The following is a 19,872-nucleotide window of genomic DNA, read 5'->3' on the forward strand; positions in this document are numbered from 1 at the left end:
CCCTACCCATCATTAATCCAGGGCTTATTGGCCGCTTTGGGCTGTTATTAACCCCTTATTACCCCAATTGCACCACACCAGGGCAATCGGGAAGAGCCTGCTAAAGTGCTGGGATTGTCGCATCTATCGGATGCAAGTGCACTTGCTCATATTTGGCTGTCTGTGTATCCATTCTCTGCTTTATTCACTTCTCTGGCTGGTATCCTCCTGTTTACTATGGCTTGTACTATTATATTAGACAGTACTATTTATTCCTAACAGTTGTAGTATCACTACCCTTTTATATATCTTTATTCCCCTTTGGGCATTTTATCCCTTTTAATGGGTAAGTGAGTGCAAATTTTTGGTTCTAAATTTTTCTGTCTATTATTTTTGCCATTATTGGTATTATTTTTTACAACTTGTACTTGGGTGAAAGTATGTTTACATCTATGGGAGAGTGCAATATTCTTGTATCCCTTGTTCTGGGTCTTTATTTATAATAAGCTATGCCACTACCTTTTTTCTTTTTTTTCCGATTGTGCAATATTGCTTTTAGCATTTCTTTTTGGTCTTTATGAACTAATGAATTACTATTCTTGCACACTTTGGAAATAATATAATGTATATGAAGTAAATATCTGTGGTGTTTTGACAATACTTACAATCTCTACATGTGTTCATTTTTTGATTTTTTTTTTTCTTGAATATTTGAGTATACTATCTGTATTGTCTATGTGATACACACGTGTATAAAGTGGAGTGGCTAATGAAAGGATTGTTCACCAGCTAAAAATCCCCCTCATTTTTGGCTTTAAATTGTCTAAAAAATATTTTTATCTTTTGAAATTTTTTCAATAAAAATTATTCATTTTATTTTGGCTATTTAGTCTGGTTACTTTATTGGTATTTATTGATTCTAGAGTTAGCATTACTGTGATTGGGCCATTAATCAGGTTTTCCAGCATAAAAATAGTAGCCTGCAGTCGCCCAGTATTGTTGCATCTATTAGATGTGACAATTTCGGCGCTTTACCCGGCTCATCCCAATTGCCCTGGTGCGTTGGCAAATGGGGTAATAAGGGATTAATGACAGCCCACAACTGCCACTAAGCCCTAGATTTGTAATGGGAGAGAGTCTATGAGACACCCCCCCCCCCCCCGTTACTAATCTGTAAGTGAAAGTAAATAAACACAAACACCAAAAAAATCCTTTATTTGAAATAAAAGACAAAAGGCACCCTCTTTCACCACTTTAAAAACCCGCCCAAACACCCCGGCTTATAATTTCTTTTGTTTCTGTATACTCCGTCTAACATGGCATCTGAGGGAGAAGCTTTTTCTTTAGATGTTCTCAGATCAACCATAGATGAATGTTCAGCTATTTATTTGCCATGACTTAAGTCCAATCTGGAAATCTGTAGTCCATTACTTCATGTTTTTCAGTTTTATCCTCCATACTCCCCTATTTTGTCTGCCATTCTACTTAAACTCTTTCTCTCTTTCAAAATCCTGTTTGTCCCCAGGTGTTTGTCTTTCTTCCTTTATTTACCCTTTTTTTGGTAGTACTTTTTGTCTATCTTTTTTGTAATGTTGTTATATTGATTCTTAGTAAGTATCGGTTTTTATTTTTTTTGCCCTCATCAGATCTACTATTATGTTATATTCGGTTTTGGTCTCTTTAACCCTAGAACGCGCAACCATAGAAAACAAGTAACCTAGCAGGCCTGCGAGGCCCCAGGTATGCGTTCTAGGGTTAATAACAAGACATGTCAATGCTCATCCGTAACTTTTTCCATTCAATACAAATACGTCATCATCTTGGAAGGGTGTGATTTTACATTCTTAATCTTCGTGGTGAGTGTTTGGATTCACAATATGATTGCAATAAATTAATTGTCCAGAACACTTTTAACTTCCCTCTCCGCTATTGAGATGACCTTGTTTGCCAGTTATAGATCCTATAAATCTTTGAGATTGCACTGTGTAAGGAAAGTCCCCACATCTTCTCTGCCGCATGTAATGCTGATAAATGGGTATTAGTTGTAGGTTCACCCACTGTTGCTGTATCTGTCATTGTAGCATCTGGTGTTAGAGTGCGCTCTAATTGGGCAACATCATGCAGGAGAAAAGTAACCCCTCCCCCAGAAGTATCATGGTTAACAGTCCCTTAATTGGGGGGAAATTTAGCATGTTAGGCTCAATAAATCGTAGAAGATAAAATGAAAACTATTTTTATTCACCTCTTCAGCCACTTTATCATGAGTTTAACATATAAGAAGTGGTGAAAGGTCCTCTTTAACCCCTTTTTTTCCTCACATATATCTATTCCGTTCTGCATTTATACATGGATTTCTTCTTGACTGTTGGGTCCAAGTAATTGTGATTTTTAATGTGAGCCATGTCAATTGTGTTTACATCTACATTTTCTAATATTGTCTTGAAGATTGAACGTTGTTAGGTTCAATGTAATCTGCTAAATAGTAAACTTAATTTTTTTTTTCTTAGAACTCATTGTTATTTCTTGGGGAATGCAAGCATTTAGGACAACCTATATTTCAACAGCATTGAATAGTCCTCTGTGAATGCGTTTGATATTCCCCAAATCTAAACATACAAGTATTTACATCTGTCCTTGTTTCTCAACCGTGAGCAGATGTGATTAGCATCTCCTTGTATTTTTCAGCATGTTTGGTTTTAAATCATAACGCTTACATTAGTAATTTTTCCCATACCCTATTAAGGAACTCTTAATATAATTTTATACATTATGACCCAGGCATTGAAGAAAGGTCAGACATTTTAAGATTGCGCAGGCGTTTCTTAAAAGATCAAGAGAAGCTCAGCATCATCTATGCGAGAAAAGGAGTAGCTGAACAGAAACGAGAAAAGGTTAGTTACTTTATTTTTTTAATGTATTAATCTAGTGCTTCTAAACTCAATTTTTTTTTCTCATTTTATGATTTTTTTTCATTATTACTTAATTTATATACATTGACACTGCTCATCCATGCCGTTAAGGCTCATAGGACTAAGGGTGTTTGGTCTTTCCACTAGTTATTCCCTTCCTGCAGGCACTGAGCTAATAATCAGTTTGATATTGGGAATGAAGTGTTGAATAATCACCATGTTACTCCACATGAGGAGGGTAGACTGGCTAGGCCTTATCCACACTACTACCAGCTCTCTCTTCTGAAGAAAAGAAGGCACAGCAGAGAAGCTGTAGCCCAACAGCCATTTTGTCACCCAACGCTTAGATTTCGTAGTAGCTCTGTCTCTCCATTAAAGTGGTAACCTTGCCGGACAAGAAAAAGCAACCTCAGAGGTGTCTAGGATAATATTCTCTCCAGGTAAGTATCTATCTACCTTTTTTAATTCATAAATCTTAGAGTAACCATTGTTTTAGTTTTTTTTTTATCATAAAATAATAGTATACGTGAAAATCGGAAACCTTGTAATATATTTAATCAGATAAATCTGCTGCTTTTTCCTCCAAGACTGATCGATCATTCATTTCCAAGGAATAGAACTATTTTCACAGATGTTTATCCAAACTGAAACATTTTAATTGTCCTTATCCCTTGCTGGAAGATGCACTGGAAAGATGACCTTTCTCTCAACTGTTTTGGACTGTCAGTTTCCTTTCTGGTGAAACACACAACCTTACATGTGGCAAATGCAACCTCCTTCCAGAATCTGCAAGATCATAAAAATGAATTGGTTGCCTAAGTCTCCTTTCAGGCCCATGCTTCATTAGTAAGACCACACCCATATGGACCATACAGCTACAGGACGCCATTCTGTGGGACACTTCACCTGAGGATTTAACAGATCTCACTCACAGGTTCTTTTCTCACTCTTCAGCTCTCTCTTTTGAAGCAGGAGAATGATCTGTACACCCCAAAGTGTTGGAACTCAGCTTCAGGTGGGTGGGCCCTTGAATTTTGAGGTTGAGTGGTGGCCTCCAGACTTAACCACAAGTTACTGTGGTTTGTATCCAGGTTGCAGGATCCAAAAGCTCTGCCAGTGAACGTCCTGGTCCTCCTAGCCTTAACGACCATAGATCAAGTTTCAAAATTGGCAGCCTTGTCTTGTTTTCCATTAAGACAAGTAATCCTTAGGAGAGTCCCTTCATTCTTGCCATAAGTGGTTTTGGCATCCCATCTAAATAAAAACATTATGCTGCTTTTATTTTGTCTCTTTCTCTCTCACCCCAGGATGAAGGCCATCCATACTTTGGATGCGGTTCACGCAGAGGTCTGTCTTTCAAGTGTTGAGACTCCCTTGTTATACTTTCAGACCTGGCAGGATCCAAGACCACCATGGTCTGCTGAATCAATTGACAATATATAATCCATGCCACTTAACACTAGAACTACTGGACTCGTGACACCTATATAGAAATACATGGTGCAAAGTAGTCAAAATGACTACCTCAGTAGTTCTAGTGTTAAAGGACAAAGTAACACCCTTCCATGTGATAACACGTTCTGCCCAAGCAATGGGGACATCATGTGCGTTTCATCACATGGTCAATGCACTACAAGTGTATAAAGTGACCAATTGATCATCATTTCACATCTTTGCTAAATTTTACAAGGTACATACATTTGCATCAGCAGTTCAATTATCAAACTACCTTCTCCGTTATTGCCCCTCTTGATTTGGAACATCCTATGGTTCAGTCTCTCCCAATGGCATTGATGGAAAAATTGGCCTATTGTTCTTGCCTATATAAGCCTTTTCAAACACCGTCCATTGGGGGATACACAACCGTTGGTGCATCTCTCCTACAATTGTGCTCGTTCTTTGAGAGCGTTTCCTTGTTTCTTGTTCTTTATGGTTCTATTAATGCATGTTTTCTGCTAGTCGTACTGCTTACTACAAACTAATTAGCTCAGTGTTTGCAGGAGGGGTATAACTAGTGGAGAGAGTAAACACTTGACTACTTAATGTCCCCTTCCTAATGGTAGCCAGCTATAACGGTCTGGTGTTCCCCAATAGTATGAGAAACAAGAAAATAGAAAAGGTCAGTTATTGATTCATATTTACTGTATTATCAACTTTTTATACCGTTTTCAGTAGACTGATTAGTCATCTTTATTCTTCCGTTTTTAAATACTAGCAGTATTATATTTTTAGGCAGGAGATGCAAATAAAATGTGTAATTTAGATATTGAAATCACTTCATATATATACATTTTCAATGTTCAATAGTGATAAATAATGCTTCTGTTTTTAAGGAAATTAAAGTTGAGCAAAAGATGAAGCAAGATGCTCAAGTCGTTCTTTATAGAAGTTATCGACACGGAGATTTGCCTGATATTCAGATTGCATACAGCTCACTTATCGCTCCATTGCAAGCACTTGCTCAGGTATGTTATGTGTCTTTGTCTATTAAGCACGCTACTCTATAGTGTTTTTCTCACCAAACTAAATTCTGTGCAAAATTACATAATGAGCACATAGGAACGGATAAAGTGCAACAATTAACTAATGTAGAAAAATAGGTAAAGTTTTTTTTATTGAAAATAAATAACCAAAATATAAATGGAGCGACGATAAAATACAGCGGATAGGCCAATCGGTGACACTGCAGGACAGCAAATAAGGTAGCTGAAGTAATATGGTAAACTGCTTAGTATAAAACAATAGTATATACAGTTGGTATATTGCAGTTTATATTCGTAATATTTGTTCTTACAAAAGCACATATGTCCAGTGGAGAGAGAGTATAGGCAATAAACTACTATATGCCAAAACATGAAGTGTATATATAATTTCAACAAATTGCTCATAAAACAATACCTGTGCTGTGATGCAGTGCCACTTCCCCGACGTGCGTTTCTGCAGATGTGCCATCTTTTGCCTCCCCCAGAAGAAGGATCGGGAAGCATGTGTCAGATTCAATTTAATGAATTTGTCACATCTTTGAGCTGTGGTGTGATCCAGTCAGGGACTAAAGTACATTTCTTTTGTAATTTACTCTACTTTTGTTGGGTAAATTATTAATGAATTTATCGGGCATACTCAATCACGCACCTTACAGTGAAACTCAGACACTTGTCAAAACAGTGGTGGAGATAGCTGGGACAGACGTAAAAATGGCAGAAGTCAGAAAACATTTGCACAACCAAGAATTTCACAAAAATGTTGTGAAATTTCAAGCAGTTTTACTCCAGAAAACTGGTGGAAACTTCTTAATTTGGTCTTGGTTCCAATTAATAATCTAGACCAAGTTTCTTATTTTACTTAATCCTGTTTGGACAATAATTAAGCTATAGTACATGGACTGTTTTTATTCTCCTAAACTTTGAAATTGCAACACTAAGAAGTAAAAGTTCTGCAATTATAGAAATGAAAGGATGGACAGACATGATATACAAATAATGAAAAGAATTGAATCAATATTTTTAAAATGTCTCCATTTGATCAAGTATGTGCAGAAATAGTTACTTGCCTTGACTGCTATCAGAGTTTACTAGTGATTGTCTAAGGTTTGTTCTGCCTCCCTGAATGCACTTGGGCACCAAATTATGAGGATCCACTTTTGGCTCCTATTGCAATCGAATCACGTCCCCAGATGTGCTCGATTGGAGACAAGTCAGGAGATGCTGCAGGACATGGTAGTAGGTTTTGGATATACTGGTGGCTCACCGTAGCATTATCATCAAGCCAGCCCTTGTTGTGTAGAAAAACGACTTCTCGTGACTGAATAACAGGATATCTTTAGAGCCTGTCCAAGCTGAGGTCACCAAAATGACCTCTGATGGAGTAATAAGTGAAAGAAATTTTGTCTATAATTTTTTTAATTATTTTACAACATTTAGATTACCTAATTTAATAACAAAAAAATATAGATAGGAGTGCTTCTTTAACGAACAAAAAAAAAGTGTCCATGTTCTGAGAAAAAAAGTGACTCTATTCTTATTTTTGTACATCAGAAAGACCCAGCTCTGGCAAAACAGCTATTTAGTGCATTATTTTCTGGCATTCTGGAAGAAATGGAAAGAACCAGCCCTATTGAAAAAAACAGCATTGCTGCTAAACTGGTTGATAAATTCAATTGTTATTTGAACAGCACAATGTACTATTTCCCTCCATTCGTTGGCTGTGTACAGGTACGTGCATAAATGTATTAGTATGGTTGTGATATACCCCATACCAAGGTGTTTTCTGAAATCACACATTATAGGAATGCCACCCATTATGTGAAGCTCATAGGAGCCTTCATAATATTTTGTAACAAGATGTAATCAAATTTAATTTGTTTCTTACAAATAGTTTGACCAAATTAGACACACAGCACCTCTTAAAATAAGAGGTTCGTAAGTCTGCTACAGGCACATATTTTCATCTGCATTGAAAACATCAACAATAATTATCAAGATCTCATTGAAAATGAAAATCGAAGCCACAGTCGTTAATTGGGCTGCGGGGTAAGTGGATGTGCAATTGCTTATCTTCCAACTCCTTTACTAAGAGGAAAAAGGTTGTGACAGCACATGTCCTCTGGATGATAAGAGGGGCACTGGGTTACTGTATGGCCAAATTCACTCAAGCATATTTTTTCCCCAGTGCTGACTTATCTTCATAAAAAAAACAAACTCGACATATAGAACACTCTGGCAAAAATTAGTCAATAGAGCAGTGCAGATGAGCAAATTTTTTCTTTCATGGATCAAAATGGCATGCGAAAATATTCGAAAATTTGCTAGTTTCTTCTGTGTGTCGGATGAGACTGCCCAGTTCATGTTTATTGATACACAAAAAAATCAGTTCAAACGGAGCCACCATATAACATTCACTTTTATGGGTACATTGCAATTCTTTGTTGCGGTGGGATGGCTTTTACGCTTTCTTTGATCAAAAATAGTGTTTACTCAAGCACCCTATGTTATTTATATTTACTAATTACTTACTGCAGGGTATATGCTCATTTTGTTTTTCTATCATAGGTTTTGTTTCTTAAATGGCTACAGTGTGAACTTGCTTCTATTTGCTACTTGTTTACCAACTTATGCTCCGGCTCATTTATTTGGTTTTGCTTTAGTTTCTTGCACTTCCTAAATACGGGGGCTTTGGCCCCCATTTTGAGCTAGGCATTTAACATGGGCCGGTGTCTTAACTAGTCAGGCCGGTCCTACGGTGCTCCATGTACATTGAGGTTAGGTGACACAAGGTGAGGTTTTAATGCCAGAGGTTTGAACCGTCCGATTAAGGTACACTTTTTCTCATTGTGATGGCTTTTACTTAGTACTCCATGTTATTTTATATGTACTATTACTATGTACTTACTATGGGTTATTTGCTCATTTTGTTTCTCTTTTAGGTTTTGTTTAGTTTTGTGATTTTAGCCTAAGGCAGTTCAGGGAAAAAATTGAGGATCAACATGCGAGAGCTAATTTTTTTATTCCCTAGTAACCATCATCATATATAGAGAGAACTTTTCATGTCAAGTGTATTAATAGCCTTTACATTGCCTCCTTTCTTTATTTTATTTTTTGAGTAGGGTGTTGCAGTTAAGAAATATTGAAAAAAAAATATATTTTTATTTAGGATATGTGTTACCAACATGTTGAGCTGCTTCATCTAAACCCAGCAAGTGTAAGCACAAGCAGCATAGAAAGTTTGCAACAGTCAATCGGTATACTACTGCTTGAGAAGGCATTACAGGTCATTTCACCACCAGAGGAGCCTCCATCAAAGAAGAAGCGTGGAAGGGCAAATGTTCCTCCAGATGTTCAGAGATGGATACAGCTTGCTCGGTGAGTGCTCTGCATGTCAGTTTTCTTCCAGTGACAGACTGGTTACAAACATCAGTTACGACCTACAGCAGTTGTGTTTATGATGTTTATCCTCTGAGCTTAATCACAGATCTTCGTTCTTTAAGGTTGTATCGCTCTATTGGTGACTATGACGTCCTTCGAGGCATTTTCAGTAATAAGATTGGAACGAAAAGTATTACGCAGTTCGCTTTAGATGCAGAAGCAAGATCTGACTATGGAGAAGCTGCTAAGCTTTATGATAAGGTATGAGCATAGGCCATGAGTTATCAGGAAGCCAGTTATGTGCAGTAAGGCTGCTTTCACACATCCGGCTTTTGCATTGCGGCACAATCCGGCACTTTGCAGGAAAACCGCAACCGTTTTTTTTTGCTGCCGGTTGCGTTTTTCCTGCATAGACTTTAAGTAGTGCCACATTGTGCCGCATGGGCTTGCGTTCGGTCCGGTTTTTGCCGCATGCGGCAGATTTAGCCGATGCGGCGGCCGGATGGAACGTTCCCTGGCACGTTTTTTGCTCCGGCAAAAAAAAACCGCATCGCGCCGCATCCGGCCGATGCGGGGCTTTTCCCAATGCATCCCTATGGATGCCGGATGCGGCGCGATGCGGCAAAAACCGCATCCGGCCGCCGCATGCGGTTTTTGCCACTGCGCATGCTCAGTAGCATGCCGCAAGCGGCAAAAACCGGACCGGCCGCATGTAAAAAACTTATGCAAAGGATGCGGTGTTTTCACCGCATCCGTTGCATAGGCTTCACAGCCGGATTGAGCCGCACAGCTCAAACCGGATGTGTGAAAGCAGCCTAATAGAGAAAAAATAAGATAATTGTTCATTGACATTCAGTATTGTCAACTTGGTATACAGACCAGTATTTTATTTATTTTTATTTTTTTTTAACCCTCTTCCCGACCGCAATTTTTCATTTTTTTGAACTTTCTTCCCCCTCCCTCTTATTGCAAGAGTCATACTTTTTTTTTTGTTTGCCAATATAGCCATGTGAGGGCTTGTTTTTTGCTGAAAATTGCAAATGTTTTTTCACTATTTAAAAAAAAAAAAAAAAAAAAAAACAACAAAACAAACAAAAACATACAAGTTGTACTGACCAATAGAATCATGTTGCCAAGAAATCTTTATATCACAATGGCTGCTGTAAAAACCAAACCAACAAAAACAATTGTGAAATATTGTAGGATGGGGGGTAGAGACAGGTTTCATAGTTTCACTGCACTTGGATATTTTTTTTTTTTTACGTTTCCCAGTATGCTGAATGGTAAAATGGATAATGTCTTTCAAAACTGCTACTCAGCCTGCTAAATTTAAAAGGGTATTCCCATCTCCAAGATCCTATCCCAATATGTACTAGGTGTAATATTATTATTATTATTATTATTATTATTATTATTATTATTATTATTATTATTATTATTATTATTAGCAAATACCTCCAATTAGAAATGTAGCATGGCTCTTCTGATTAGCTTTGTCGCTTATTTCATGTGCGGGGCACTGCACCTTAGGTAACCATGGTTATGATCACTAGCAAATAACTGTGACTGTATGCGTAGTCATCACCATGGATAGCTAAGGTCCTGCAATGCCCTGAACATGAGGTAAGCAAAATGGTGAATTAGGAGGGCTATACTACATTTCTAACTGGAGGTATTTTCTAATATTATTATTATTATTATTATTATTATTATTACTACATCTACTACATATTGGGATAGGATCTTGGAGATGGGCATACCCCTTTAAGCCCTCATTTGGTTATTTCTACAGAAAAATAAAGTTGCTCTTGGAAGAAGAGGAGCAAAAAAATAATAAATTACGGATAATTGAATGGTCGGAAGACGTTAAAGTTATATGGCCATCTTTAAGTTGATCATGCTCTTGAGAAAGCCAATGACAAAACATTGGTTAGGCCTCTCTGTTTGTCTCTCCCTTTTGTTTTTCACTCGATTTCTCTCTTGGATGGTCGACTACCCAAAATTATTTAGTTTCTACACGAATTCTGTTCTACCAGACAGCTACTTTTGTTCCCACGTGTGTGTGGGTGTTCAGTAGTCCGTACCTGTTGCCTGTTAATTGTGCCGTATGTGGGGATTGTAACTGTTCTTTTCTTGCTTTATTGAGCTTCTGTGTGAGATTGAGGGCAACAATCTTGGCTTCTTTTAATAAAAATGGTGAATTTTACACCTCACTCTTTTATTGAAGGATATAGCTATTGGGGGGTCCTCATTCTTTCTCCATTGAAGATTAAAAAAAAGGAAAATTGCTAACATTGAAGTAAACAAAATTGTGAACTTTACTCATAAACGGTAATTTTCTAACACTTCAAAAAGGAAGTCCTGTTGTATATATATTTTTTTTAATTAAAATAATCTATTTATTCTATGAGATACAAATAAGAAAATCACTTTTTTAATCCCTTAATGACTCCGGTCAGATTGACGCATTATGTGTAGGCACTATTTCCTTTACCTTGACCTATAATATCCATCATAATGATCTCGTGTGTAATTCCCATTGTCCTCACAAGATCAAGACTGAAGTCCAGCTGTAATTTCTCAGTGAAGCTGTAGGTGTAAATTTCAGCACTGCAGTTACCTCTAAGGGGTGCTTCACACACAGCGAGCTCGCTGCCGAGATCGCTGCTGAGTCACGCTTTTTGTGACGCAGCAGTGACCTCATTAGCGATCTCGCTGTGTGTGACAATGAGCAGCGATCTGGCCCCTGCTGCGAGATCGCTGCTCGTTACACACAGCCCTGGTTCGTTTTCTTCAAAGCCGCTCTCCTGCTGTGACACACAGATCGCTGTGTGTGACAGCAAGAGAGCGACAAATGAAGCGAGCAGGGAGCAGGAGCCGGCGTCTGACAGCTGAGGTAAGCTGTATCCAAGATAAACATCGGGTAACCAAGGTGGTTACCCGATATTTACCTTAGTTACCAGCCTCTGCAGCTCTCACGCTGCCTGTTCTGCCGGCTCCGGCTCTCTGCACATGTAGCTGCTGTACACATCGGGTTAATTAACCCGATGTGTACAGCAGCTAGGAGAGCAAGGAGCCAGCGCTAAGCAGTGTGCGCGGCTCCCTGCTCTCTGCACATGTAGCTGCATTACACATCGGGTTAATTAACCCGATGTGTACTGTAGCTAGGAGAGCAAGGAGCCAGCGCTCAGTGTGCGCGGCTCCCTGCTCCCTGCTCACACTGGTAACTAATGTAAACATCGGGTAACCATACCCGATGTTTACCTTAGTTACCAGTCTCCGCAGCTTCCAGACGGCGGCTCCGTGCAAGCGCAGCGTCGCTTGCACGTCGCTGCTGGCTGGGGGCTGTTCACTGGTCGCTGGTGAGATCTGCCTGTTTGACAGCTCACCAGCGACCATGTAGCGATGCAGCAGCGATCCTGACCAGGTCAGATCGCTGGTCGGATTGCTGCTGCATCGCTAAGTGTGAAGGTACCCTAATTTTGGCAGAGTAATCCCTTAAAAACAACGGTCAATAGTGATTACGGCATATAATGTGTATGACAAAAGGAGGCTCTTTCTATTAGGCCATTGACCCATTGTGACATGTTTGCAAAGTGCTGATGGGTTATCTTGGCACCCAGGAATCTAACATTGGTTCGAGTTTGCCCCCAGAATTTCACTGACAGGATATGTTTTGAAATGCTACAAAAAAAAAGTAAGGCAAACTTTTGTGTAAGTAGTTTTTGTGACTGCAGATTTTTAATGTATAGTTTACTGATGCAATGTAAAAAGTGGGTTACACCCGATGTCTTTCTCGTGCTAGGCTCTGCAGGAGACATTTGATGATGGGGAACCTTCTGATGCAGAGAAGGACTTTTGGGAGATTGCCTCCATGGACTGTTACAATCATCTAACTGAATGGGAACCACTGCAGTATTGCTCGACTGTGAACATTGACAGTCAAAAGCCACCAGACCTCAAGAAGATGTGGAGTGACCCATTCTATGAGGTACTTTGCTTTTTCTATGTGACAGGAATGTATTTACACTTATGTTATAGCCTATAAATGAAGGAAATAACGCACTGTAATCAACCGAAAAAAAAAAAATTTTCTTGCATTGTATAACTCTAGTGGAATACAGGAATATATAGGCAATCTGTCAGCGGGTATATGCTATGCAATCTAAAAACCGCATGCTGTAGGGGGTAAAACACAAATTTCAGTGATGCCTGTTGTTTACTTACAATGTTTGTTTTTCTCCAGAAGATTATCATTGCTGCATTTCCTTGAGCTTGGTAGTCTGACAACCCCCCTGCTATCTATAGATACAGTACAGTACATAGAAAGCTCGGTTTGGGTGGGGTCAGTTTCCTCTACTCTACTGCATGGTTTAATCTAAAAACACTGATTGTGTCAGAACCTTTGCAATCAGTAAACTAAGTGATAGATCATTGGATTTCTGGTCTCTTTTGAGTATATCATGCTGCTCTCAGATGACGCAGGAGGCATAAACATAAACCAGTGACCGCAGGTATTTTATTATGCAGATTTAAGTTGATATACTAATTTTTAGCCACTTGGCTCTCTATTTGTCACTAAGACTGCATATATTAACAATTATTCCTTCCCTGACATTGTAAGCTATTCTATGTTCAATATAATTGTGGTTGGTTGCATGAATAGGATATCATGGTGGGATCTACTTTTCTATTACTAATAGGTTATTCACTATCAATATCATCTATATTATATATATATTGAGATCCCTTTATCCCATTTAACTTAAATAGGGACCATTTGGATTACACCTTTTTACACTTTATAGGTAGGCTCTCATATTCATTTTTTATTTACCCTGCTTTTGATACCAGATATTTGTTCATTTTTCCCAGCTGCAATTAGTGAGTCTGGAAGAGGTGAATTATTTGCCGGCGTATAAGACAACTTTTTAACCCCTGAAAATCTCAGAAGTCAGGGGTCGTCTTGTATGCCAGATATCTTCTTATAGGGCGTATAATTAAGTACCGTACCGTATTTTTTGATTATAAGTGGCTGGTAGCTGTCTGTGCGGGCGGCCATTCTCTGTGTGGCTGGCTGTTATTCCGTGCGGGCGGCTGGATGGCTACGGTGGCTGTGCAGTGGATGTCCCAGATGCTCTGGCTTCAAATCATGGCGCCCGTAGTCAGCGCGTGTGCAGATGAAGCTCTCGGCATCATAATCACCGCTTCATCACCACTGCCCCCTCCCCCAAGGTAAGACAACACCGGCGTATAAGACAGACCCCATTTTTTTTTATCTCTAAATTTGGGGGTTGTTTTATATGCCCAGTCGTCTTATATGCCGGAAAAAATGGTAATTGATTTATTTATACCTGAGTTTTATGCAGTATTATTGTTTACTGTTATATTCAGAAATTTTGGTCTTAGCAATTGTCTTGTGATTGTGTCTCCTACAGTGGTGATTTTCCTTGTTCTTAATGTTGTGTTAGTATGGATTAAATATAATCTTATTAATTACTAGAAGGTGGCCCGATTCTAACGCATCGGGTATTCTAGAATTTACGTATTGTGTAGTTAATGTATGATTTTGTGTATATATATATATATATATATATATATATATATATAGATATAAATATAGATGTTGTTGTGTGTAGTTGCCAAGTGTTTGTGTAGGGCGCTGTAAATGTTCTGGGTGTTGTCTGGGTGGGGGGGGGGTGTGAGAGCGGTGTTGTATGTGTGTTGTGTGTGTTGCGTTTGTGGAGCGCTGTGTGTCTGCAGCGTTCTGTGTGTGCAGTGCTGTGTGTTGCGCGGTTTGTGTGGGTGTGGAGTGTGTGTCTTTTGGGGGAGGTATGTTTTGTGCAGTGTGAGTGTTGCGCGGTATGTGCGTATATTTATGTATGCCGCGGTGTTTGTGTGTTGGGTGTTGTGTGTGCGGCGTTGTCTGTGTTCCCAGTGTGTGTGTGTGTGGTGTGTTGTGCGGTGCGCGTGTGGCGGTGTGTGTGTGTTTTGGGGGGAGGTGTGCACCCCCATCGTGCTCCATCCCCCATGCTGCGCACCCCCTATCGTGCTCACAAGACCTGTGACGGAGCGCCAGCATTGGAGCATCTCGTGATGCTCTGTTTCCCGAGCAGCTTTAGGTTGGTATTTTTAGGCTGTGAAATGCTCAATAACCATGGACCTTCTCAACCTGATATCAGCTCACCACTATCTGCTTACCTCTGTTGACTATAAAAAATGGGGGAACATTAGAAATATGCTGTATTTTTTGCTTTATAAGATGCACCTGATTATAAGACGCACACCCAAATTTGGTGAAGGAAAAGAGATTTATTTTTTTTATGTTAAATGGGGTCAGTCTTATAATGCCAGGGTCCGTCTAACAAATCATATAGAGCATATGTCCCTCATAGCCCCCATCCTAAAATTAGCCCCCTTAATCTGGATATAGCTCCCTTATATTGAATATAGCCCCCGTATGCTGGCACACGTCCCCCAGTGATGCCACATGTCCCCATTGATGGCACACGTTCCCTATTGCTGGCACATGCCTCCTACAGCTGGCACAGGTCTCCTATGGATGGCCCATGGCCCCCTATGGATGTCACATCCCCCTGTGTTTGATATGGCCCCCTATGGATGGCACACGTCCCCCTGTTTTTGATATGGCCCCCTATGGATGGCACACCTCCCCCTGTGTTTGATATGGCCCCCTATGGATGGCACACCTCCCCTGTGTTTGATATGGCCCCCTATGGATGGCACACCTCCCCTGTGTTGGATATGGCCCCAATGCTGCTGCCCATAGTAAAATAAAACACTCTTTCCTTACCTTCTCTAGCGCTGCAATCCCGGTGTCTCCCTCCGTGCTTCTGAGCTCCTGCACTTCTGGGTTCTCGGTGCCGGTCATGTGATCGGCACAGCAGAGTGACATCATGTCTGCGTGCCTGATCACAGAGGCAGCAGAGAGACCGGGAGATCAGAGCTGGAAGCGATAAGTAAAGAGTTTTTTATTTTACTATGGGCAGCAGCATGGAGGCCATATCTAACACAGGGGGGGCGGGGGGGGGGGCATGTGCCATCAAAGGGGGGGCGCAGGCAGATATAATATGCGCCGCTGCCCCAGCCCATTACTGCGGTGTGGTTTCAGCACCACGGTGATGGACAGCGGCAGTGCATATTATATGAGCTGGAGCAGGAGATCTCTCGCTTCCTCCTGCAGCCCTCAACAGCCTCCAGCAGCACTCCAGAGATGCCCCCACCTCCCCTGGGCCCTGTAGTGATCCGTATATTCGGATTATAAGACACACCCCCTACTTTCCCCCAAAATTTGGGGGAACAAATGTGCGTCTTATAAAGCGAAAAATACGGTATATCTTTTGATCTGTCTGTCATTATTACTATCTACTTACTTATTCTAACTTACCTTTAGTTACCACCCATGCTTTTTTGGAGCACAAATGCAGCAAAGTCACAATCATCTTCACACCAGCAATTTTATATAATTTTTGACTTTGAGGTCAATGAGTAAAAACATGCAGAAATAATTAACATGCTGCAGACTATTTTCTGCAGCAAATCTATCAGTCACAAATAAGCAACGTGTGCTTGACACTTCAGGATTGTCATTGACTTTGCGGGCATCAGGATTCCCTTCAGGTTTTGTACAAATCTGCACTCAAAACCACATTTAAAAAAAAAACACGCAATAAAATGCAACGTCTGCCCACAGCCTTATATAGCTTTGGTAGAAAAGATGCATTAAAAATATCTGGGTAATTAATCATTAAAACCTCTGTTCTTTCTGGGGGGTTTTGTCAATGGGCAGTCCTATCTGTGACAGACAACTAACTATGTATAAGTGTACATACAGAGACAGCTATGAGACATGCATAGAGCCACCCTCTGGATTGAAAACTTAGAAAAGTGCAGATGTTTTAATGATTAAAACCTAGATAATGTTTTTGTATCTTTTCTCAGAAAACAGTTAATCAATATACTCAGCTATTCCTGCTCTATGACATGATGACTACAGATTGGACTGCATTTTGATGGTGAAAGCTTCCTTTTAAACTTCTTAATAATATGTGCAACTGTAGTAACAGGTACTTCAGCTGCTTGGAGATGGTTTTATTGGCTTTACCTTTAAAGGGACTCTGTCAGCATGCTGCAGGGGATAAAACAGAGAATTCAGCCCTGTGTGTCTTATCTCAGTCTTATTTTGTTTACCTGTAATGTTAGTTTAAGTATTTTATCTTTACCATGAGTGAGTTGTAGTCTGACTCCGCCCCCTTCTTTCATTAGCAGCTTCTGTCTATGAAAATGTACACTAAAAGCCTGGTGTGGGCAGGGGCAGCTCTGAGCTCTGCTACATGCAAAATCTATACTCTTTCACTGTGTGAAAACAGCTGCAGCCACTAATCTAAGGTCTCTTTGACTACATTATGCTGCTCTTAGATGAGGTTACAAAAACCTGCTGACAGAGTCCCTTTAATATATTTGTTTATCATTTTCTTTCTAATCTTCTGATACAACTCTCCTCTCAGCTTTTTTTGCTGTATGTTCAGTGTGGTACATATTATGATACCAAACAGCACAGTGACTACTTTTCACACTTTGAAAAGAATAGGCAGACTGAATGATTACAAGTTTGTAGACACTTGATGCTAATTATAGGACACACCTTAGTTTAACTTGTGTTTATGGTCAAATTATGTTCCATCCTTTCTTGGGGTACCATCATTTTTGTCCAGGCCATTTTCATTCGTTTTAAGTTCTTTAAACTCGTGAACCACAAATCAAAGCAATGTGTAATTTACATGAATTGATTTCAGTAAATTTAAAGAATTAGTCAGTTCAGAGCTTCTTTGTTCTGGTTGTTTTTTAATCAGAAGGAGACCAACAATTTTGACAATGTATGTACAGTGTAGATGCAGAATACATACATTCATTCAGTAGTTTACTCCTGAAATCTTATCTGATTAGAGCCATTCTCTTTGTTTCTTCTTCAACTGGTCAAACCTTCATAGCGACATCCTAAGGTGTGACCCATATACGAGGGGCGATCCAAAAGTAATGATAATCAATAATAAACACAATGAATATATTAAAAAAAAATGTATTTTTCTACATAGTCTCCTAACAAGTCTATACATTTAGTCCATCTCTTTTCTGAACTTAGAATTCCCTTCGAAAAAAAATCTTGATCTTGACCCTCAAAAAAAAATCCCCAAACAGCGGTTATCACGTTGCTATTGTCGTCAAATTTTTTGCCCCGGAGGTGTTCCTTGAGGCGAGGAAAGAGAAAGAAGTCACTGGGGGCTAGATCTGGCGAATAGGGGGGGTGTTCCACCAGTTCAAAGCCCGCTTCTTGAATGGTTGCCATGGCAACTGCAGCTTTGTGAGTCGGCGCGTTATCTTGGTGAAACAGCACTCCAGCCCGCAGTTTGCCGCGCCTTTTCTTCTTGATAGCCTCCCGCAATCTTCTTATTTGTTCTGCGTAGTAGAAGCCCGTAATAGTGGCTCCCTTCTCCAAATAGTCCACCATAATAATTCCTTCAGCGTCCCAAAAAGCGGACGCCATAACCTTCCCTGCTGAGCTTGACACTTTGAATTTCTTTGGCGTCGGTTCCTTGGCTCGTTTCCATGTCATCGATTGTTGTTTAGTTTCGGGATCAAAGTGGTGGATCCAGGTCTCATCCATGGTCAAAAAATGTGACAAAAAATTCTCCTTGTCTGCTTGGAACTTTTCGAGATTTGCTATTTGAAATGTCAACTCGTTTCTTCTTTTGCTCGTCGGTTAACATCTTTGGCACCCAACGCGCAGAGACTTCTCTCATATGCAATTCGTTTGCAAGGATTCTTTGAATACTGCCATATGAGATCCCTGTGACCTCAGCTACATGCCTGATAGTCACTCTTCGATCTGCCAATACAACTTCTTCAACTTTTTTCACGTTTTCTTCATTGAGGGGCATGGATGGGCGTCCTTCACGATGTTCATCTTCCGTCGATGTTCTTCCCAGCTTAAATTCCTTGGCCCAGCGTGCAACTGGGGAATATGGAGGAGAAGAGTCCCCCAATGTTTCCACCACGTCGCTGTGTATGTCTTTGGTAGTCATTTTTTTCAAGCAGAGGTATTTGATGACAGCTCTGAGCTCGTTTTTATCCATTTTGATGTTCACTCCTCGGCAGTTCATATTCAAATGAATGTAGCTCCCGGGAATCGGGGTCTATTTAAGTGATGTTTTTTTCCTGGACTAGTGGGTACCTAAGAGAGAAGAAAACATTTTATTTTAATTTCTGTGTGCAATAGAAATAACCGATTATCATTACTTTTGGATTGCTCCTCATATATTTATTTATATATATATATGTATATATATATATATATATATATATATATATATATATATATATATATATATATATATATATATATATATATATATATATATACACATCACAACTTTGGACTGAAGGGGTTAAAAACCGTGTTGCCAGTAAGAAATGGATCAGTCAGGGGTGCCTGAACAGTGATTTTATTTGCATTTCGGAGAAGAATCTCCCTCAGGAAAAAAAATCACAGATGGGCAGTGATCCCTCACCTATCATGGGGATTAAGTTCCAGAGACTCCCGCAATAGGTAAAAATCCGCAAAGTGGCAGCGTTATATTTATTATGTATATATTTGAAGGTTTTATAAACCCTTCCTACACCCCTATATACTCCCACACTCTTATAAACACTTCATACAAGAGGTAGTGGCGTACAGTACTGCATTTCCATTTTGTACCGTATTCATCCGCTAATGAGATAGATTACTATAAAGTACACTGCAAAATCCCGCGACATAGCGAAAACTCAGCAATTCCGAATTTTATATAGACTTTTAAAAAACGGCGATTACAGTGAATTGGCAAGAAGTGAACCATGATATAGCGAGAGATGAGTGTACATCCTATTCACTTTCATTCCCAAGTTGTGATATCCTCCTATGGAGACTGCAACAGCCATTACCTGTATGCTGTTATAGTGGTTTTGACAGATTCACAACCCCTCCAGGTGATCAATTCCATGTTTTTCTTTATCCATCATTAAGGATAAGATCCTATTTGCGTCATTGTCTTTACAGTTCTTGC

The 19,872-nt window shown here is 39.7% G+C and overlaps 1 protein-coding gene across 1 annotated transcript in view; it reads left to right on the forward strand.

Annotated features, from left to right (window-relative positions):
• Positions 1-19,872, forward strand: part of PRKDC (protein kinase, DNA-activated, catalytic subunit) — a 527,347-nt gene that overhangs the window by 408,952 nt on the left and 98,523 nt on the right. The window contains exons 60-65 of the mRNA XM_075353287.1: positions 2,758-2,870; positions 5,222-5,353; positions 6,923-7,099; positions 8,538-8,746; positions 8,872-9,010; positions 12,555-12,740. Coding sequence (XP_075209402.1) covers positions 2,758-2,870; positions 5,222-5,353; positions 6,923-7,099; positions 8,538-8,746; positions 8,872-9,010; positions 12,555-12,740 — 956 coding nt within the window. The remainder of the gene's footprint in view (positions 1-2,757; positions 2,871-5,221; positions 5,354-6,922; positions 7,100-8,537; positions 8,747-8,871; positions 9,011-12,554; positions 12,741-19,872) is intronic.

The sequence above is a fragment of the Anomaloglossus baeobatrachus genome, chromosome 6, assembly GCF_048569485.1.
Source record: "Anomaloglossus baeobatrachus isolate aAnoBae1 chromosome 6, aAnoBae1.hap1, whole genome shotgun sequence".
Lineage (NCBI taxonomy): Eukaryota > Metazoa > Chordata > Amphibia > Anura > Aromobatidae > Anomaloglossus > Anomaloglossus baeobatrachus.